The 23,921-nt window shown below is 41.1% G+C and overlaps 1 protein-coding gene across 1 annotated transcript; it reads left to right on the top strand.

Moving 5' to 3' along the window:
* Positions 1-7,091: 7,091 nt before the first annotated feature.
* On the top strand, positions 7,092-12,250 carry LOC112239806 (zinc finger protein 883-like). Its single transcript, XM_042312430.1, has 3 exons — positions 7,092-7,426; positions 8,505-8,658; positions 10,284-12,250. Exons 1-3 carry the CDS (start codon positions 7,418-7,420, stop codon positions 12,059-12,061), a joined length of 1,941 nt encoding a protein of 646 aa, XP_042168364.1. The 5' UTR covers positions 7,092-7,417; the 3' UTR covers positions 12,062-12,250.
* Positions 12,251-23,921: the final 11,671 nt, after the last annotated feature.

Below are 23,921 nucleotides of genomic sequence, written 5' to 3'. Positions count from 1 at the left end.
AAAACAGCACCCACTTACACATATCTACGTGCATATATATACACATACATACATACACACACATACATATACCCATGCATATACACACACATACGCATACATACATACATACACACACATACATATACCCATGCATATACACACACATACGCATACATACATACATACACACACATACATATACCCATGCATATACACACACATACGCATACATACACGCACGCACACACACACACACATATACACACCCATACATACGTACACCATTTTCCTCTTCCCGCTCTGTGCTTCTCTCACCCCATCACCATCATTGCGTCTCTCAATACATACATTTTAAACAAACTTACAAACAGAAATTAAACAAAAAAGCTCAGTTTAAACCAAGAGGTTAGGTTCCACACATTCTAAGAGAATCCTTGCAGCATAATAGCTGATACCTCAGGTTCTAGGTAATTTAGATAAGGTTCCCATACTTTGTAGAACTGGTCTGTTTTAGAATGCAATGTACATGTCAGATATTCCAGAGGCACCCATTCAAATAGTATCTTATGCCAATCTTTAATAGAAGGAACCTTATCACTAATCCACTGTAAAATGATGTTTTTCCTCGCTGCGAAGGTAAGGATGTTGTAAAGCCTCCTTTTACCCACAGAAGTAACATGCCTACTAGGGAGACCTAACAGTAAAGAAACTGGGTCCAATTCTAGATCAACCCCTAGGATCTTTTCAATTTCTTGCAGAACACCAGACCAGTATATTTGTATTTTGGTACATGACCATAAACAATGTGTTAGGGTCCCTTTATCAGTTTTGCATTTAAGACACTGAGGGGAAGAGGAAGTGGGGCTAAAAGCATGTCTGCGATTTGGGGATATATGCAATCTGTGTATTATTCTTAATTGGATTGCTCTAGTACGGTTACATATAGATATTGTTTTTGCATATCTCCAAATGTCCTCCCACATCTCTTCGTCAATAGTAACAGACAATTCTTTCTCCCAAACTTGTTTCACCCTCTGTGTGTTGACAGCAGAAAAGGACCTTAAAGTATCATAAAACAGACTTACAGACATTTTCCTTTGTGGGAAAAAAGCATTCTTTCAATGACAGACACATCAGGGTTACCAATTAAGGTGGTGCACTTCAGAATATAATGTCTTACTTGTAGGAAGCGGAAAAAGTCCTGCTTTGGGAGTCGATATTTCTCGACCATCTGCTCAAATGACAACAAAATCTTATCAGCAAATAAGTCATTTAGCCTGCGTATGCCCTTATTAAGCCATAAGTTAAAGCCAGCATCCAGCAATCCTGGACTGAAATCTGGGTTGTTAAGAATTGGGGTAAGAGCAGAGGTTAGTTTGGACCTTCCCAGGAAGCGTTGAACTGACCTCCATACTTTGAGTGTGTTAAGTGTAATGGGATTATTGCAGTGATCTTCTACAGACTTGAAACTTCTGAAAAATAAAAGATCCTGTAAGGGTATTTTGAAAGAGAAGTCTCAATGTCTAACCAAATAGAGGAGTCATCATTTGTGATCCAGTCAGAAATATAACAAAGGTGGGCACACCATTGATAGAACCTGATATTGGGCAGGTCCAAGCCGCCCATAGAACTTGGCAGCTGCAATATTGCCATCTTAAGTCTTGGCTTGCATTTACTCCATATAAAGGAACTTAGCCATCCATTTACATCCTTTATTACCTTATTGGAGAGTAATACTGGGATCATTTGGATTGGGTAAAGTAGTCTAGGTAAAATGTTCATTTTCAAGAGGGATATTCTACCCAACCAAGAAATCGGGAGAGAGTTCCAGCGCTCCAGATCCTGTCTTATTGTATCAAACAAGGGAACAAAATTGGCTTTGTACATTAGCTGGAATTTAGGAGTTACAAATATACCCAGATACATGAAACCTGAGGGAGACCATTTAAAAGGGAAGGGGGAGAAGTATTAGGGACAGAGTGTAGGCTACCAAGTGGCATAGCCTCTGACTTAGTAAGGTTAATCTTGTAGCCTGAGAATTCGCTGAATGATTCAATAATATTAATAAGAGATGTAATTGAAGTCTCGGGACTAGAGATGAATATCAGGACATCATCAGCATACAAGCTTATTTTATGGTGAACATCACCAATGAGCAGCCCCTGTATAGCAGGCGTTACCCTGATGGCCTCGGCCAGTGGTTCCATAACGAGTGCAAAGAGGAGGGGGGATAAAGGACAGCCCTGTCTGGTACCTCTGTGTATAGAGAAGCTATTTGACCGTAGCCCATTAGTAAGGACAGCAGCCTGAGGATCATCATATAAAACTTTCACCCATTTTATAAAGTTGTCCCCCAGACCAAATTTATTTAGAGCAAATAATAGGTAAGACCACTCCACACGATCAAATGCTTTCTCAGCATCTAGGGAGAGCACAAGACCATCCACAGCACTTTGTTGGTAGGCTTGAATTACATTAAGAAGCCGCCTGACGTTGTTGCATGACTTACGGCCCCTAATGAAGCCAGTTTGGTCTCCTTTCACAATTAGTGGCAGTGAGTCCTTTAATCTTGTGGCTAGAATTTTAGAAAGCAATTTTCTATCCACATTCAGAAGGGAAATTGGTCTGTACGAGGAACAAGACTCTGGACATTTTCCCTTTTGAGAATAAGTGAAATGTTGGCTTCTCTCAGCGTTTGAGGGAGTTGGTCATTTGAAAATGAGTGGTTAAACATATCATGCAATGGCTCAAGGATCAGGCCATGGAACTCTTTATAGAACTCACTACAAAACCCGTCTGGTCCTGGGGCCTTACCATTTTGCAGATTCTTAATTGCGAACATTATCTCTTCCTTGGTAATAGGGGCATTAAGGAGGGACCTCTGCTCTTCGGAGATAGTAGGGAGCTCAATCTTACAAAATAAGTTCTCCATTAATTTGGGTGCATCCTTTGGCAGTTCTGAGGCATAAAGGTTTGTATAATTTTTTTTAAATGAGTCACTTATCAATTTATTTTCATATAAATGATTACCATCAGAATCAGTAATAGTAGCAATTGACTGAGAGTCAGCCCTCTTTTTAGCTAGGTATGCCAAGTACTTTCCTGGCTTATCTCCATGTTCATATAGCTTTTGCCTGACAAATCTCATTTTCTTTTCAGCGTCCCGTGTTAGGAGAGTCTAACGTTGATCTAATGACTGATATTTCCTTTAATAGGGCAGGAGTGGGCGTTTTAATGTAGTCCTTCTCTTTAGTTCCTAATTCACCCTCTAACATTCCCGCTTTTTCCGTCTCTTAGTAGCTGTGTATGACATAATCAGACCCCTGGCATACGCTTTACAGGTCTCCCAAAGGAGCGAGGGGTTATCTGTTGATTGAGAGTTAAGAGAAAAATGCTTTAAACTCTGTAATAAAATATGATGTGAATGTATGGTCTTTCTTAAGCTTCCCCCTACTTTTTCGGAAATTCTGTTAAAAATCGCGCAACATTTTGGCGTCCTGCTACTCAGGCCAGGAATATAGTATATGCATATGATTAGTATGTGTGGATAGAAAACACTCAGACGTTTCCAAAACTGTTTAAATCACGGCTGTGACTATAACAGAACGTCTGTTTCATCGAAAAGCGCAGGAAAATCTGATCACTGGAGATGGAAAAAAGTATCCATGCGCCACTCCCATGAATTGTTAAAGGTGAACCGTAATATATGAGGCCAAGCTTGCAGTACCTACAGCTACCACAGGATCTATAGAGTCTCCTCATTTGAATCTGAATTGATTCTTGGTAGATCCGCTGCAAAGGGAACCGATTCTCTCCGACCACCGACCCGAGGCATTGTCTGCCTTTTTCTCCGGACATTTTTCCACACGGCAGGCTATCGAATTTACATCGCCTCCTGATGATTTTTATAGCTTATTAACGTGTAGTTATACCTAAAGTTGCATTAGAAAGGTATTTCAAGTGTTTTGTAAAAGTTTATCGTCGAATTTTTAACTTTTAAAAAATGACGTTACGTTATGAAACGCTCTTTTTTTTTCCGTTTTCCACACAGTCTTCATAGATCGATATCTAGGCTATATATGGACCGATTTAATCCAAAAAAAAGACCCAGTATTGATTATGGGACATCAAGGTGTGCAAAGAAAGAAGATGGTCAAAGGTAATTAATGTTTTATATTTTATTGTGCGGTTTGTGTAGCGCCGACTATGCTAATTCTTTTGTTTACATCCCCTACGGGTCTTTTGGGGTGTTGCATGCTATCAGATAATAGCTTCTCATGCTTTCGCCGAAAAGCATTTTAAAAATCTGACACGGTGGCTAGATTCACAATGACTGTAGCTTTATTTTAATACCAAACATGTGTATTTTAATGAACGTTTGCGTTTTAACTAATACCATTAGCATATAGCGTCGCGCATGTGCATTTCTAGAGCTCTAGGTGAGACGTCTGCGTCTCAAGTAAGCTCAAGAGGTTGAATGGTTGTGTTCAACCTCCAATGTCTTGACCGATTGAATGCCCCGTTGAGTTTTATGTCCAGGATCACCTCAGCATGATCAGATATGACTATGCTTCCTATCCTAGCGGATAAAACAGACTGCAAAGACGTCCTGGGCATAAAAAAAAATCTATTCTAGTCTGACATCCATGAGGTGCAGAGAAAAAAGTGAACTCTGTTGGAGGGATGAAAAGCTCTCCAGACATCCGCATACCCCAGATCATCACAAATAACTTTAAGTGACTTAGCTTGAGGAGAGAGTGAAGCTATACCGCTGGGAAACTTATCAATAAGGGGTTCAACAAGCAGTTAAAATCTCCTCCAACCACTGCAGTGTCTGAGTTTAATTCTGAAAAGTCTAGAAATGCCTTAGTGAGGAAATCAGGGGGGTGAGCAGGGGGGAAGTAAATATTCATTATGGAAATGTTCTGCCCTTGTAAAGTACCATTAATTATAACAAAGCGACCAAATGTATCTTTCACACAATTCAAGACCTTAAGTGGTAAGTTCTTTTTCACCAGTATTGCTACACCTCTACTTCTGGATGTAAATGATGAGAAAAACACTTGACCAAACCCTCCTTGTTGTAATTTCAGGTGCTCCTTATCATCCAAATGAGTTTCTTGCAACAGGGCAATATCAATATTTTATTTTTTCAAAAAAGACAGTACTTTCTTCCTTTTAATGGGGTTATGGCTCCCTCTAATGTTCCACGTACATACACGCAGTCTGTTATCTGCCATTGTATCTTGACCATTCAATATCCAGACTGGATCCTACTGTAAAAGTGGGGTGGTACCTTTTTCCATGTGTTGAACTCTCCTCTATCTCACTGAGCATAAACAAAAAATATGAACCCTGAACTCGAACTATACTAAACCCAAAAATTAAACATGTAAAGATCCAAAAGGGGGTTTTCCCACTAGCTAACATGCAGGGGATTTCAACTCTCTAATGTAGACTCTTAAGTCTGCATTGCCGCTCAATAGCCTCATCCTTTATATATATGGAAAAGAAAATCAATAGAAGAAGATTGAGGCTCTTCCACCTAAAACCAAGCCTGGGCACCAATATGGATTCACACATATCTCAGCCTGAGCTATAGCGGCTATTACTTTAGCAAGAAAAATAATAAAGATACGAATATTACTGAGCCGGAGTCCGTGAGGACTCACACCACTGTTTCATGATCAGATTCAACCAAAAATAAACAAAGTTATTCAATGCTGTGGAGGTGCAGCTTAAAGTTATTTACCAGAGAGAGTCAATAAACGCAGCAGCCTCTTCAGGTGTGTAGAGCTTTTTAGGTGATCCGTTGACCATAATCTTCAATGTGGCCGGGTATAACAGTGCGTAGTCCATCTTCATTCTCCTGAGTCGAGCCTTCGCCTCATCAAACGCTTTGCGTCTTCGTACAACCGCTGTGGAATAATCATTGAAGAATGAGACCTTTGGACCTTTATGTTGACTACCATCAGAGCCGATGTTTCTAGCCGCATCCATGACGCGCTGCTTGTCGGTGAAGTTGTGGAACTTTATAACCACCGGCCGTGGGCGCTGATTGGGACCGGGTATCGGTGCTTGAGAGCGATGGGCTCTGTCCAGCTTCACACGACCAGCCTTAGTGTCCATTTGTAGGTAGCCAGGGATCCATTCCTCAAAGAATTTTACTGAACGTGTCCCTTCAGAATTTTCCGGGAGTCCCACAACACGAATATTGCATCTGCGTCCTCGATTATCCAAGTCGTCAATGTGCTCCGCCATTTCGCGCACCTGTTTCTCAAGTGCTTTTATCTTAGCGTCCATAGATGTAGTTGAAGTTTCCACTGCAGCAATTCTTCCTTCCGCCTCAACAACACGTTTCACAACGCTCTGTAATTTCAGCTGAATGGCCTGCTATTGCTTCCAAAACCGTTCTTATCTTAGCATCGAATACTTTAGTAATGTTATCAGTCATCTTTTGAATCATCAGGTCCATTGTGCCTGGATCCGCAATGGTGTTAGCTTCGCTAACGTTAGCTAGCTACTCATGCACATCCACAGGGGTGGTGGTTTTTGGTCGACTTCTTAGTAGTTCTATTGGGCATGTTGTCGGAGATTTTTGCGAAATAGTCGTCAAGTCTCATTATATGTTAACTTATTTAGCCAATTCTACCACTTTTTCAAGCTAGGAGATTAATGTAAGAATATAAATTTACGAATGTCACGAGAGCTCGCTGAAACAAGCGTGTTCTCTCTACGGCGCCATTTTGTCCCCAGCAATTACATTTATATTGATACATAAGCATTTTTAAAACCAAATACTTTTACTCAAATAGAATTTTACCAGGTGACTATCACTTGGACTTGTCATTTTCTATTATGGTATCTTTACTTTGACTCAAGTATGACAATTGGGTACCACCACCAGACTTATGTTTTTTTTTGACCGGAGAATTACTTGTGAATTAGTTTTGATGCATCCATTGCAAAGACTTGCATAAACAGCTCTTTGTGCTGGTAGTGTACAGCAGCTGCCATTATATCAGCAGCCAAAGACCGGAAATAGTCATTCTCAGACACCCCCTCACAAGAGGCCTATTCAGATACTCCCTCTTTGCTCATGTGTTCCAAGTCCCTGCCAGGCAAGGGTAGACGATAACAAACTACAGGATTCTTAACGTTTTGTTGACTTTTATAGATCACCTAAAATGTTATCCAGGAACTTTCTGAAGAAATATTAGGATACATGATACGTTTATTTGTTTGAACTTAATTCCGTGTTGATATTGAAGTAGATGTTTGATTGCTCTGGTCTAGGGACGCATCATTTGCAGCCTTGGGAATCTAATTTTCTCTCCGCAACTCCCTTGTCATTATCTCTACACTACAACAAAGTAGTCTACTGTACTGTAGCCAACAATTATTCATTCAATACAAAGAAACAATAGCTTACACAATGGATCGGGTAAGTCTGGCTTTAACAGTATAGGCCTGCTGTGTTGTACAAAATGTCTCGGCCTAGTTTCAATCGTCTTTGATCCTCCACATTCCTGCGTTGGGTTTAAACGTTTCGACCAAAAAAGCATGACGGTAAAACTTGTTGGGATTTTTTTTCTTCTTCAAAGTAGCCTGCTACTATATCATGTTTAGGAATCTGTGATTATGAACGAATTATCTCTATTTTTTTCTTCTTCGTCAAAGTAGCCTACTACTATATCATGTTTAGGAATATGTGACTATGACCTAATAATCTCTCCTTCCTCCCAAAGTGTTCACATTCCTTCACTGATTTCGAACACATTGTCCATTATTTGACCAGATACTCAAGTGACCGTTCAAACAAAGAAAATAAATGTCTTCAACAATGGAAGGCAATCGATAAAGAGGCAAGATCAGGTGGGAACATTATAGCCAATGAGAGGGCAGATATGCGTGTTTCCACTAGTTTCCACAGCCACAAATGTCTATATTGCTTTATTATTTATTTAAGGTTAGACATAAAGCTAGAAGTGGTGTTAAGGTTAGGTTTAAAAAAAAAAATTTTTTTAAATAATTGCCACGTAAGTACTGGAAAATTCACAATAAGATCAGGTGGGACCATTATTAGGCATAAAGTTAGAAGTGTTGTTAATAAGATCAATGGTAGAAATGGGCGTGGTTTATGGCTTTGTTTGCGGTAACTAGTGACGACAAGTCACTACTACCATATAAAGTGTCCTACTTTTATTAATACACTCCTGACTACCTAATCTTTATGAAATGTATATTCGATCAAATGAGGCAGAAGCCAGATTCTGGGCCCAGTTATCCCTCTCGCTTCACCTCTTCATCGCTGTTTGAAAGGAAATGACTGGTGTGAGATATATGGTGGAAACTAGCCCATGCCTCCACCAATCTAATGCTCTTAGATTTGTGGGAAGTAGTGTACAATTGAACATTTGAGGAAAAAGGAGATGTTCGAGGGATGCACCCAAATCAGAGGTTTAGACTAAATGAATACACTATTTGGTTTAATGTTAATCTATGTTGAATACTTCCAACAGGACAAATCTAGGCCGTTCCCCTCCACCCTCCCAGAGTCCCCAGGTCGATCGCCTCCCTGTACTTTACTGCTGGGTCTGGTTGACTGCAGGAAAACACCGGGGCAGAGTGGAACTGAGAGAGGAGAAGAGGAATATGGAGATGTGATTTCATTAAGTAAGAACCATGGCGTGTGGATGAGACTACAGTCTGCTTCTGTAACAATGAATTCATTATATATTGATGAAAATATCTGGTCGTTCCACCCAATTTTAAAAAGTGTACCAAAAAAAAGTTTGATTTCACATCATTTTAACATTCTGTCATAAAAAGCACATGTTCAACTTAATAAAATACATTTTGCCATCTCAAGAGGTTTACTGAAATATAAATACTATAGTAAGAGCCAATGTGCCAAATAAAGTTACATGGTTGACCGTAACATGGGACTACTGAAAACAACAAAAACCCTACATTGGTAAAATAGTCCTTTAAATCAGCCATGAATCTGCTTGTGACGGGGGGAATGGAAGCTAGTATTGTGCAACAGGAAGTAGGAATTGAATGCAGTCTTCACATAAAAAGTTATTGTTAAAACATCTCTATCATGTCTGTGTCTGGATAGAAGGGTTGAGATGCTCAGTTTCCCACCACAAAACAGCAGTAAATTGATAAAGAGTAGAACCAGTTCACCTGCTTTTACTCTGTGATTTGACTATTAGATGTTCAATGTTTCTTATGCAAAAAAATATATATTTTCAAAAAATTTTTTTTTTAAAGAATAGTTTCACCATATTAAAACAAGAGTTCAGTTCATGTAACAGGGTAGACCTTAAAATGAGGGACAGACTCACTAATCACATGAAATAAATCATGTTCAGAAATGACTGTTAAAGTAACCAAATAACTAGGGCTTTACATGCACACTAATCATTTCCTATTAAACTGATTATGGCATTAGTCATGTAAACATCTTACTCTGCTGATCTTAATTGGTGTAAGGTCATAACAGAAGTAAGGATACACCTTTAAAAACACCTGGTTTTCTGAGAAGTCTTTAGAATGATTAGGACATGTAAACACTTTAATCAGAGTTATAGAGGTGTATTTAATCTGCATGTGCTAACAGAAGAAGCAGTGCCAGCTAACTTCTTTTGACCGAGGGCAGTGAGTTCAGGAAAAACTAAAAGTATGCTGCTTAGAAATAGTTTTCACATACAAACTAAATTTGTAATAACTCAGAATTAAATATGCTTAAAAAAAATAACATGATCGCTTTTACAGAACCTTTATTTTGATAGCAATTTTTATTTATTTATCAAAGTCCCATCAGAGCAGCCTGATTTCAGATGTGTCCATGTAAACAGGTTTATTAGGGAAATTGTTCTACTTTCCAAGCATGTCAACTTTTAAATTAAACTCATATACTAATTGACTTCACAATAATCATATTATTCTGCGCTTGTAACTTTACTCAATGATGGTAAAACTTGGAGTAATTATTGTATTAGATGGGTTAAAATCTTTCTAGAAGTTACACAGGGTTGACGGAGGGACCTGTCAAAATGCTGATTTGCGTCACTTTAGTGTTTTCCCCGCAAAAAATCCAATTCATTGAATTCTCCATGTGTTCTGTATTAAATGGCACTTTATTGAATATTACAGTTTTAAAATGCAATATTGGTATGCAATTATTACAGGAAAAATGTCAATGGGACCCAAAAGGCAGTCTTTTATAGAACGACATCTGTTTATGGATCCATATTTGCAAAACGTAGTTATTCAATGTCTTTGTTTCACAGGGGACATCCCTAATCGTTGCTCTCTCAGTGGGAGGGGCTTATCATCTGGGGAGCCTCAACATCATGATGCTGACAAGAAAGAGCAGAGTCTCTCCAGATCAGAACACCTCAAGAAACACCAGCATAGAGGTATAGGGAAGAAACCTCACCACTGCTGCTTTGACTGTGGGAAGAGTTTTGCTAAACAGAAGGAATTGATGATTCATGAGCATATTCACAATGGAGAGAAACCATACCACTGCTCTCAGAGTGGTAAGCGTTTTGCTGAATTTAAAATCTTAAAATCTAATCAGAGAATTCATACAAGGGAGAGGACTTACACCTGCTTTGATTGTGGGAAATACTTCAGTCGATCAGGAGACCTGACTGCACACCAACGCATACACACAGGAGAGAAGCCTTATAGCTGTGATCAGTGTGGGAAGAGCTTCAATCATTCAGGATCCCTGACTAAACACCAACGCATACACACAGGAGAGAAGCCTTATAGCTGTGATCAGTGTGGGAAGAGCTTCAATCATTCAGGGTCACTGACTACACACCAATGCATACACACAGGAGAGAAGCCTTATAGCTGTGATCAGTGTGGGAAGAGCTTCCGTCATTCAGGATCCCTGACTACACACCAACGCATACACACAGGAGAGAAGCCTTATGGCTGTGGTCAGTGTGGGAAGAGCTTCAATCATTCAGGAAACCTGACTACACACCAACGCATACACACAGGAGAGAAGCCTTATAGCTGTGATCAATGTGGGAATTGCTTCAGTCGATCAGGAGCACTGACTACACACCAACGCATACACACAGGAGAGAAGCCTTATAGCTGTGATCAGTGTGGGAAGAGCTTCAATCAATCAGGAGCACTGACTACACACCAACGCATACACACAGGAGAGAAGCCTTATAGTTGTGATCAGTGTGGGAAGAGCTTCAATCATTCAGGAGCACTGACTACACACCAACGCATACACACAGGAGAGAAGCCTTATAGCTGTGATCAATGTGGGAAGAGCTTCAATCATTCAGGATCCCTGTCTACACACCAATGCATACACACAGCAGATAAACCTTATAGCTGTAATCAGTGTGGGAAGAGCTTCAATCGATCAGGAGCCCTGACTACACACCAGCGCATACACACAGGAGAGAAACCTTATAGCTGTGCTCAGTGTGGGAAGAGCTTCCATCAATCAGGAGACCTGACTGCACACCAACGTATACACACAGGAGAGAAATCTTTTAGCTGTGATCAGTGTGGGAAGAGCTTCAATCATTCAGGATCCCTGACTAAACACCAACGCATACACACAGGAGAGAAACCTTATAGCTGTGATCAGTGTGGGAAGAGTTTCAATCATTCAGGATCCCTGACAAAACACCAACGCATACACACAGGGGAGAAGCCTTATAGGTGTGATCAATGTGGGAAGAGCTTTGCTCTATCTGGAAACCGGACTACACACCAACGCATACACACAGGAGAGAAATCTTATAGCTGTGATCAATGTGGGAAGAGTTTCAGGAAGATAGAATACTTGACTATACACCAGCGCATACACACTGGAGAGAAGCCTTATAGCTGTGATCAGTGTGGGAAGAGTTTTTCTCAAAATTCCACCCTGACTACACACCAGGTCACACACACTGGAGAGAAACCTTACTCCTGTCTATGTGGAAAGAGCTTTGCTCATTCAGGGTCACTGAAAAAACACCAGAAAACACAAACATGTCATCTGACATCTCCCTCCTTTCCGGCACCGGTTCCAGATCCCTAAATAAAGTTTTCATAGAAAACATCTTGTAAAGAGTCATCCATCTCCCATTCTCTAATAGTTTACTAAGTCTGATTACCATGGTAACATGTATAGTATAATATGCAGCTCTGGATCCATATGTATCAAGCGTCTTGGAGTAGGAGTGGTGTGTGTGGTGGGGAGTAGGAGTCCTGTGAGTGGTGGAGAGTAGGAGTGGTGTGTGGGGGGGGAGTAGGAGTGGTGTGTGGGGGGTAGGAGTAGGAGTGGTGTGTGGGGGGGGGAGTAGGAGTGGTGTGTGGGGGGAGTGGTGTGTGGGGGGAGGATTGGTGTGTGGGGGGAGGATTGGTGGTGTGTGGGGAAGTAGGAGTGGTGTGTGGGGGAGTAGGAGTGGTGTGTGGGGGGGAGTAGGAGTAGGTGGTGTGTGGGGGGAGTAGGAGTGGTGTGTGGGGGGAGTAGGAGTGGTGGGGGGGGAGTAGGAGTGGTGTGTGGGGGGGGGAGTAAGTAGGAGTGGTGTGTGGGGGGAGTAGGAGTGGTGTGTGGGGGAAGTAGGAGTGGTGTGTGGGGGGGAGTAGGAGTGGTGTGTGGGGGGAGTAGGAGTGGTGTGTGGGGGGGGAGTGGTAGGGGGGGGAGTGGTGGTGGTGGGGGGGAGTAGGAGTGGTGTGTGGGGGAGTAGGAGTGGTGTGTGGGGGGTAGGAGTGGTGTGTGGGGGGAGTGGAGGGTGTGTGGGGGGAGTAGGAGTGGTGTGTGGGGGGAGTAGGAGTGGTGTGTGGGGGGGGAGTAGGAGTGGTGTGTGGGGGGAGTGGTGTGTGGGGGGGAGTAGGAGTGGTGGTGGGGGGAGTAGGAGTGGTGTGTGGGGGGGGGGAGTAGGAGTGGTGTGTGGGGGGGGTAGGGGGGGGAGTGGTGTGGTGGGGGGTAGGAGTGGTGTGTGGGGGGAGTAGGAGTGGTGTGTGGGGGGGAAGTAGGAGTGGTGTGGGGGGAGTAGGAGTGGTGTGTGGGGAGTAGGAGTGGTGTGGAGTGGGGGGGGGGAGTAGGAGTGGTGTGTGGGGGGGAGTAGGAGTGGTGTGTGGGGGAGTAGGGTGGTGTGGGGGGGGGAGTAGGAGTGGTGTGTGGGGGGTGTAGGGAGTGGTGTGGGGGGGTGGGGGGAGTAGGAGTGGTGTGTGGGGGGAGTAGGAGTGGTGGGGGGGGGGAGTAGGAGTGGTGTGTGGGGGGGAGTAGGAGTGGTGTGGGGGGGAGTAGGAGTGGTGTGTGGGGGGGGTGTGTGGTGGGGGAGTAGGAGTGGTGTGTGGGGGGGGAGTAGGAGTGGTGTGTGGGGGGGGAGTGGTGTGTGGGGAGTGTGGTGGGGGGGAGTAGGAGTGGTGTGTGGTGGGGAGTAGGAGTGTTCAGAGCTGTATCTTATTTTGTATATCTCCTATTATCCATTAAATAACTTTAATGTAGAATGTTTCAACAATACAAGGTGTGTATTCATTTATTCAATACAAAAAAATTACATCCATTATCTGCTCAACAACATCTGCTTATCACATTAATTATGTTTTTAAAATCTATAATAATTTTTAATGAGGATCATTGGCCTCTTGTATAAATCATTTGGTCCTAAAATATGTTCTGCCAATTGGTCTGAGGGTCACAGTTACCTGCATGAACCAAAACCGAGTGAGAGAAGAGCGAGCACTCTCTTCAGAAATACAGTTCCAGCACAATGTCCTATACATTACCATTCTACTTCTTTTTGGTGAGTTGTTACGTGGAACAAATGCTTGTCTGAAAATACTGTAAAACATCTGGAATGTGGTTTCATGTTTTCTTCTTTTGTTTTACATTGCTGATTACATATTCATTTTTTAAATATGTATCTTTTAAAAATTTGTATTGTTTAGTTGTATTCTGTAGAAAAGACCAGGATATGTTGTTGGCCTGGGTCCCAATACTCAGTGTTATAGTCCTGGTCCTGAGAATAGAGACCAGGATATGTGGTTGTCCTGGGCCCCAATACTCAGTGTTATAGTCCTGGTCCTGAGAATAGAGACCAGGATATGTGGTTGGCCTGGGTCCCAATACTCAGTGTTATAGTCCTGGTCCTGAGAATAGAGACCAGGATATGTTGTTGGCCTGGGTCCCAATACTCAGTGTTATAGTCCTGGTCCTGAGAATAGAGACCAGGATATGTTGTTGTCCTGGGTCCCAATACTAGTCCTGGTCCTGAGAATAGAGACCAGGATATGTTGTCCTGGGCCCAATACAGTGTTATAGTCTCAGTGTTATAGTCCTGGTCCTGAGAATAGAGACCAGGATATGTTGTTGTCCTGGGTCCCAATACTCAGTGTTATAGTCCTGGTCCTGAGAATAGAGACCAGGATATGTTGTTGTCCTGGGCCCCAATACTCAGTGTTATAGTCCTGGTCCTGAGAATAAAACAGGTTTAAAACAACAACAGAGAAACACGTGTCTTACAGTGCTACACATCTGTTATGATAGAGACTTTTTCCTGCTTAATTGAAGTATCAGGTGTAGTTTTTCACCAGTTATAAAGTGTGTTTGTTGTCTCTCTTTATGTTTCTATGGCTGCAGAGAGGGAGATGCAACAACAGCCTTGAGAACATCTGGACTCAAATTGAACTATTTCCCAAGTTGCTGTCAGGTAAAAGTAGACGAAAGCAGACTTACAGGATTATTTTTGAAAGGGGTGTTGTTGAATGTTCCCTTTGCAGAAAAACAGCCCCAAAGCATGATGTTTCCACCCCCATGCTTCACAGTAGGTATGGTGTTCTTTGGATGCAACTCAGCATTCTTTTTTTACCAAGAAGTTATATTTTGGTTTCATCTGACCATATGACATTCTCCCAATCTTCTTCTGGATCATCCAAATACTCTCTAGCAAACTTCAGATGGGCCTGGACATGTACTGGCTTAAGCAGGGGGACACGTCTGGCACTGCAGGATTTGAGTCCCTGGCGGCGTAGTGTGTTACTGATGGTAGGCTTTGTTACTTTGGTCCCAGCTCTCTGCAGGTCATTCACTAGGTCCCCCCGTGAGGTTCTGGGATTTTTGCTCACCGTTCTTATGATCACTTTGACCCCACAGGGTGAGATTTTGCGTGGAGCCCCAGATCGAGGGAGATTATCAGTGGTCTTGTATGTCTTCCATTTCCTAATAATTGCTCCCACAGTTGATTTCTTCAAACCAAGCTGTTTACCTATTGCAGATTCAGTCTTCCCAGCCTGGTGCAGGTCTACAATTTTGTTTTTTGTGTCCTTTGACAGCTCTTTGGTCTTGGCCATAGTGGAGTTTGGAGTGTGACTGTTTGAGGTTGTGGACAGGTGTCTTTTATACTGAAAACAAGTTCAAACAGGTACCATTAATACAGGTAATGAGTGGAGGACAGAGGAGCCTCTTAAAGAAGAAGTTACAGGTCTGTGAGAGCCAGAAATCTTGCTTGTTTGTAGGTGACCAAATACTTATTTTCCACCATCATTTGCAAATAAATTCATTAAAAGTCCTACAATGTGATTTTCTGGATATTCTTTTCTCATTTTGTCTGTAATAGTTGAAGTGTACCTATGATGAAAATTACAGGCCTCTCTCATCTTTTAAAGTGGGAGAACTTGCACAATTGGTGGCTGACTAAATACTTTTTTGCCCCACTGTACACCCACACTTCGAACCCTATTCAGACTTGAGAACTTAACATCGATGAGAGTCCAAAAATATTGCCTAATGTCCACATTTTATTGACTTAAGTCCATGTTACGTCAACATATCTCAAGATTGAATCGGGCCCTTCATACACATCATGCAATATACATTGTAATTGTTGTAGTTTTTAGTAAAATGTTTTGTAAAATGCAGTATAATTTATCATAAAAATGATTTTGGGTTAAACCATCTCTTTTTAAACAAAAGTATTTGCTGGACTTGATTTCACTTAGTACGCTCCACGTATTAAATAACACAATATAATCAGCTTTATTTAATGAGGCCTAACAATAAATCTACACAGTGATTTAAACGTTTTCTCTTTCCGTCCTGAATGAGGTAAGTCACAGGTCCCAGTCTCCAGATTACTGTCGCCTGAATCCATTTCTCTTTCCCTGTCACACTTGTTCTTCCTCCTGGAAAACTCAAAGGTGTAGTCTACCATGGTCATGGTGTTTCTTTTGTTTGGCATGTTTTCTTCCACTGTTTAGGCTAAGTCAGGTCGGAGTAGGTTGAAGCGTGTTCGGATCTGGAGCTTCAGGAAGAGCTCAGCAGGGGTCTGACATGTGACTCTGTGGGGGGTCCTGCGGAACATTGGCTCAGCGATGCTTGAGAAAGACAGTAGATTGTCTGTTGTCCTCAAACGTTTTTTATCAGAGCTCGCTTGAGTATCTGGACTGACCTTTCTGCTGCACCATTCGAGGTAGGATGGTAAGCAGGAAGGGTCTCCTTGATTCTGTTGTTTTTTAGGAATTGTTTGAAAGCAGAAGAGACCAGCTGGGGTCCATTATCAGAGACAATTCCATTGCACAATCCATACGCTGCAAACAGCCTTCGTAGGTTTTTGATGAAGTTCGTTAATGTCTTTGAAGTTTTATGAAAAACTTCCAACCACTTTGAATCACTATCGATTATCACCTCATAAAGGAATGTTCTTACCTAACAAATGAATGTTCTCACCTAACAAAGGAATGTTCTCACCCAGCAAAGGAATGTTCTCACCTAACAAAGGAATGTTCTCACCTAACAAAGGAATGTTCTCACCCAGCAAAGGAATGTTCTCTCCTAACAAAGGAATGTTCTCACCTAACAAAGGAATGTTCTCACCTAACAAAGGAATGTTCTCACCTAACAAAGGAATGTTCTCACCCAGCAAAGGAATGTTCTCACCTAACAAAGGAATGTTCTCACCCAGCAAAGGAATGTTTTCTCAAGCAAAGGAATGTTTTCACCCAGCAAAGGAATGTTTTCACCCAGCAAAGGAATGTTTTCACCCAGCAAAGGAATGTTTTCACCCAGCAAAGGAATGTTTTCACCCAGCAAAGGAATGTTTTCACCCAGCAAAGGAATGTTTTCACCCAGCAAAGGAATGTTTTCACCCAGCAAAGGAATGTTCTCACACAGCAAAGGAATGGTCTCACTTAGCAAAGGAATGTTCTCACCCAGCAAAGGAATGTTCTCACCCAGCAAAGGAATGTTCTCACCAAGCAAAGGAATGTTCTCACCAAGCAAAGGAATGTTCTCACCCAGCAAAGGAATGTTCTCACCCAGCAAAGGAATGTTCTCACCAAGCAAAGGAATTTTCTCACTGCGTTTTCTTTAATGGCAGGTGACTCAGAGCATCATGGAAACACAGTTCCGAGACCAGAGAGACAGCGGGCTCTGTGTCTAACTACCAGTCCAAATCCTTTCCATCCATTGTAACGCCCTTTTCCCATTGGAAGAAGTTTAAACTGTATACACCCCAAAAAACTGAATCATCCTCCTTACTCTTGCCATGGCTCTGAGCAGTATCAACATAGTGTGTCTGTCCTGCTCTGCCGTTCCTACATGCAAAGGCAATGTGTCCAACTTTAGAACAGACATGTATTTCTCGTTTTTGAATCTGCAACCACGAGCAGAATGTTTTCCTCTGCACCTGTAGCATGGTTGCTGACCAGAATTCTGTTGCCCTGTGTTATCTTTTTATACTGTTTCTCTACATTGTCATTTCTGCCCTTGAACTGTCCATTTCCTGTCCTGGGTAATGTTTTAGCATTTTTATTCACTGCATTTACTGATGGAGCCTCTTTTGTTACTCTGTAATATCCCTGGTGTACTTGGAAGCTATCTCCATTGATAATGCCATCTCACATGCCTTTCTGAATGTTTGATCCTTCTCTGCTAACATCTTGTGCTGCAAAGCTTCAGAGCACAGTCCACTAACAAACTGATCTCTCAATGCTTTTCCTAGATATGGCCAAAAACACAACTACCTGACAGCTATCGCAAAGCCAGCGCATAATCAGACACATACTCTCCTTCCTTCTGGTTATGTTTTTTTTCAAATGAAATTGCTCCGCAATCACCAGAGGTTCTGGTTTGTAGTGAGCTAGCAACACTAGCTTCAGTTCCTCATACTGGAAAGTACTTGTATCAGGTGTGATCAGTCTCTTTAATAGTCCATATGTCTCTGCACCGATCACAGAAAGAAACACTGACATTCTTGTCGTCTTTAAGTCTTTAATGTCATTTGCAAACATCCATAGCTCCAAAAGCTCACGGTAGCTTTCAAAATCCTCCCGCGATTCTTTGTACTCGTCCACTTGTCCGCCTTGTATAGTAGCCATTTTCCATCGCTAATGTTCTCTGGGCTAATCTCTCTGCAATAGTTCTGTATGTTCTTCCTGACGGATGCATGGCTGCTCCATTTACAATCCTCACGTTTGTTCTTTTGAATCCATTTGTCGTATTTGAGGTTTTATCACCTATAGAACAACTAATAATAACAACTGGACAGGAGAGAGGAGCTCATCTGGGAAACTTTACTAATTCAGAAAATGGTAGAACAACACCCGCATGTTTGAGGCAGCACGTTCTGCTGGGTCTGGTCTACTGTAGGAAAACACCGGGGCAGAGTGGACCTGAGAGACGAGAAGAGGAACATGGAGATTTGATTTCATTAAGAACCATGTGGATTAGATTACAGTCTGCTTCTGTAACAATTAATTGGTTAATTATATATTGGATGAAAATATCTGGTAGTTCCACCCAATTGAGAAGTGTAACTTGCTCCCCCCAAATGTTTGATTTCACCTAATTGTAACGTTCTTTCATTAAGAGCACATGTTCAACTTCATAAAAACACGTTTTCCCAAGAGGTTATATGAAAATACATACTGTACTAAGTGCCAATGTGCTAAATAAAGTAACGTGGGACAACTGAAAACAACAAAACCACTAGTTTACATTGGTAAAATTAGTCCTTTAAATCAGCCACATATTTTCTTATGACAGGTGTCGTGTCTTTACTATCATTAAATTGAAGACATAGTTTTATCAAAGATTCCCTGTAATTAGTATAACGCGATCAAAGTAATTAATCCTGTAACTGTAATTAACTAGAAAGTCGGGGCACCAAGGAAAGTATTCCGATTACAAAGTTATAATTTACCAATATAACCTTTCAGATATATTCATATCTGATCAATAGTCTTCCGATTAATGATTTATTTATTTTACCTCACGTTAGTCTCATTCCAAACGTCGTAAATTGTTGGTTATCTGCGCGAATCCAGTCTTGACTATGAGTCATCCATACATCAATTGTCTTAAATAATTTACTTATTTACTAAGTAATTCACAGAAATGCATAAACAAACAGTAAATATGGTTACATGAAATGATAGAATGTGCCCTAGTGGGTTAAACCGGCATCGCAGCTTGTTTGACAAAAGGGGAGTGGGGGGGTCGACTGAGATGTCACAACAGAGTTAATAATTTTACAATTGAAATGCTATTCCTTACACATGGACGCTCACTCAGTCGGGAACAATTGCAATCAATATATATATTTACGCTCAGTATGTCGTCTTGATCGCTGGTGAAAAGTTAATTTATTTTACAGAATTGTCCTTCTCTCATCCTCTCTCTCGGTTGGGGTTAGAGGGGTTATTCAGAGTGACATTCGTTATAGAATGGATGTTTCGGCGGTTGTCGTTCTTCGCGTTCAATGATGCCGAATTCCTAGCTGCAGTCTCTCCATCAGGAAGACTGTAGTCCCATGAATGACAACATCTCAGGCTCTGCAGCACAGAGAGCAGACAGAGGAGAGCAGGATGACAGTCACTACACCAGCGTCCACTTCTCTGGCTCCAATAACCAGGAAGTGCCTCTGCATTCCACTGTTCAACTGCCTCAACCCCAGAAAGAGGATGAGGATGTCCAGCGTGATGCTGTGAAATTCTACCGCCCCAGTGCTGCCACCCGGTGAGCAAGTCCAGATATTACAACATCTCAGATAAATTATAAAATAAATGGTTCATGTGCTTGACAGTTAGGTATGCATAAGACTTGTATGTTAAGCAGATCAGCAGTTGTTCAGATAAATGTATTAAGATGTACAATGACTTCAAAGTTGTTTAGTTTAAATGTATTAACATCTATACAGACTATACGGTGCCTGAGGAAGGCCCCCAGCATCATCAAGGACCCCACACACCTCAGCCACGAGCTGTTCACACCCTTACGGTCGGGCTGACGGTATCGGAGCATGAGGTCAGATACCAACAGGCTCAGGGACAGTTTCTATCTACAAGCCATCAGACTGCTTAACACTTGAACTGGACTGACCACCTGCAATGTTTCCTCGCACCATAGCACACATGCACAAACAGAAACACACACACACACACACACACATACATACATACATACATACATACATACATACATACATACATACATACATACATACATACATTCATGCTACACATTAAAACTGATGCTACCAGACTCTTATTATGATGGATAAAAACTGCACTATTGAACCCATTGCCCCTCATCCTCCCCTTCCCCAAAACACAAGAAAATAATGGACTATTAATCATCTCCCTTGTATTATACTTATGCTACAATGTTTATTCTATTCTACTGAGACATTTTCTTTATGTTTGTATTGTTATCTTTTATGAAGTCTTATTGTTGTTGCATTATTGAGAAGGAACCTGCCAGTAAGCATTTAGTTGGACAGTGTATACCATGTGTATCCTGTACATAACGACTAATATAACTTGAAACGATGACTTTAAATGAGACCCCAGAAGTGAGGATGATGATAACATGTTGCATCTCCTTTCTCATCAGACCTCTCTCACAGGCAGCTGAGGAGGACTCCTCTGTGTTCTATAGAACAGTCAACAAACCCAGAAACAAGAAGACCTGAACACAAGATGATCATTGTTGCGTCCCAAATGATACTTGTTCCCTCTAGTGCACTATGTAGTCATGGGCTCTTGGCTTGAGACTGAGCTTTGCTTTGTATATCTGAAAGGGAACAAGACAATACCAAACTTGTCATTAAGCAGTATTTCTTTAGCTCTTTGCGTGAGGTTTAGCGAGAGGAAAATGTTGCCCTTAATGCTTTAGGTCGTCATGGGTGGTGGCACAACAAATTGGGGAATAATTACTGTAGCTTCAGTACTGTTAATGATTAATGTACAATACTATACAGCCACACTGTTATTCACTTCAGAAACCTATTCAGACTTTAGATAAGTTGACTTCACATGGACATTAGTCCAAAATTGTTGCCTACTTATCTCAAGTCTGAATTGGGCCAAAGATACACATCTTGCTATTAATAATGTAAAAACATTTTTTTTAATCATTTAGTGTTGAACTATCCTCTTGAATAAAAGTATATGATAAAACTGGGCTTGATTTCACCCCCCAAAATGTAACCTTTATTTAACTAGGCAAGTCAGTTAAAGAACAAATTCTTATTTACAATGACAGCCTACAATGACGGCCTACTCTCAGTACGCTCCATGTATTAAATAGCACAATGTAATCCCCTTTATTTAACTTCTTATGGCTGCAGGGGCAGTATTGAGTAGCTTGGATGAAAGGTGCCCAGAGTAAACGGCCTGCTCCTCATTCCCAGTTGCTAATAGATGTATATTATTATTAGTATTGGATAGAAAACACTCTGAAGTTTTAAAACTGTTTGAATGACGTCTGTAAGTAAAACAGAACTCATTTGACAGGCAAAAACCTGAGAAAAAATCCAAACAGGAAGTGTTGTGTAGTGTTGAACTATCCTCTTGAATAAAAGTACATGATAAAACTGGGCTTGATTTCACCCCCCAGAAATGTCACCTATGTTTAACTAGGCAAGTCAGTTAAGAACAAATTATTTTTTACAATGACAGCCTACAATGACGGCCTACACTCAGTGTGCTCCATGTATTAAATAGCACAATGTAATCCCCTTTATTTAAGAGGCCTAACAATAAATGTACATAGTGATTTGATCATCACATCCCATCTGTAGTATTTTAGGGTTTATCACCTATAGAATAACTAATAATAACTGGACAGGAGGGAGCAGCTCATTTTGGGAAACTTTACTAATCCAAAACATGGTAGTGCAACACAGGGGCATGTTTGAGGCAGCAAATTCTATCAATGTATTAAAGTTAAGAGGTCACAGGATTAACCAATCAGGTGATAATCGTATCTAGGCAGATTACCATGTTAAAACCTCTTAGAACTACCCATCCCGGATCCGGTATATTTGTCATCAGCAACGCTGAATAGCATAGCGCAACAGTCCAAAAATATTACTAGAAAATATTAATATTCATGAAATCACACGTGAAATATAGCGAAACACAGCTTAGCCTTTTGTTAATCACCCTGTCGTCTCAGATTTTGAAATTATGCTTTACATCGAAAGCAATACAAGCGTTTGTGTAAGTTTATCGATAGCCTAGCATAGCATTATGTACACTTAGCATCAGGAAGCTTGGTCACGAAAATCAGAAAAGCAATCAAATTAATAATTTACCTTTGATGAGCTTTGGATGTTTTCACTCACGAGACTCCCAGTTAGACAGCAAATGTTCCTTTTATTCCATAAAGATATTTTTCATATCCAAATACCTCCGTTAGTTTGATGCGTTATGCCTAGGAATCCACCGGAAATAGCGGTCACGACAATTTAGACAAAAATTCCAAATTATATCCATAATATCAACAGAAACATGGCAAACGTTTTTTTATAATCAATCCTCAAGGTGTTTTTCAAATATCTATTCGATAATATATCAACCAGTTGGCTTTTCCCTAGGACCGGGAGGAAAAATGGCTACCTCTCTGTTTTGCGCAAAAATCACACTGAGAGCCAACAACAGACCACTTAAGCAATGTGGACGTTTACGCTCATTCTTCAAAATAAAGTCCTGAAACTATGTCTAAAGGCTGTAGACACCTTAGGGAAGCCACAGAAAACGGAATCTGGTTGATATCCCTTTCAATGGGCAATAGGGATGCATAGAAAGACAGGGGTTTCAAAATAAGAGTCACTTCCTGATTGGATTTTTCTCAGGATTTCGCCTGCAATAGCAGTTCTGTTATACTCACAGACAATATTTGTACAGTTTTGGAAACTTTAGAGTGTTTTCTATCCTAAGCTGTCAATTATATGCATATTCTAGCATCTGGTCCTGAGAAATAGGCGGTTTACTATGGGGACGTTATTTTTCCAAAAATAAAAATAGTGCACCCTAGCTTCAAGAGGTTTTAATAGACCAATCTATTACACCATCCATCCACCAGACTAGAATAGACCTACACATAGTCTGTGTCTGAAATGGCATCCTATTACCTATATACTGTCAGGTGACATTTCAGATGCAGCCATCCTCTCTAATAATTAGAAGTCAAACAAATGATGTCAGGAACTCCAAATGACAAGTCACTCTTGGGGAGTGTCTTTGCAATGACGTCTCACAAATCATCAACGCCATGGTGATGCTCCATGACAATTTATTTGGATGGTTGAAGTGTTGTAGAGGAGTGGGAGTAACAACACTACACCCTTTGGGAAAACCTTAAAGAGTTGTTTCGGCTGTCCCCATAGGAGAACCCTTTGAAGAACCCTTTTTGGTTGCAGGTAGAACCTCTTTGGTTCCATGTAGAACTATTTAGGGTTCCATGTAGAACCCTTTCAACAGACCAGATGTTTTTTAACTTTCTGTGGAGAAACCGAACCCGTCACATTAGGAAACTGTTGCATTGAACACATGAGTATGGTGGGCTGAATTTTCTGGACATTCCTACCTTAAATAATACTTTTAAGATCAATTTGATGAAACACTACATAAGAAGACCTACTTCTATGTGAAACCTTATTCTTCATCAT

Source organism: Oncorhynchus tshawytscha, unplaced genomic scaffold (assembly GCF_018296145.1).
Source record: "Oncorhynchus tshawytscha isolate Ot180627B unplaced genomic scaffold, Otsh_v2.0 Un_contig_18847_pilon_pilon, whole genome shotgun sequence".
Taxonomy (NCBI): domain Eukaryota; kingdom Metazoa; phylum Chordata; class Actinopteri; order Salmoniformes; family Salmonidae; genus Oncorhynchus; species Oncorhynchus tshawytscha.
Note: the sequence above shows the minus strand (reverse complement) of the source record. Positions and strands in the feature narration are given on the sequence as shown.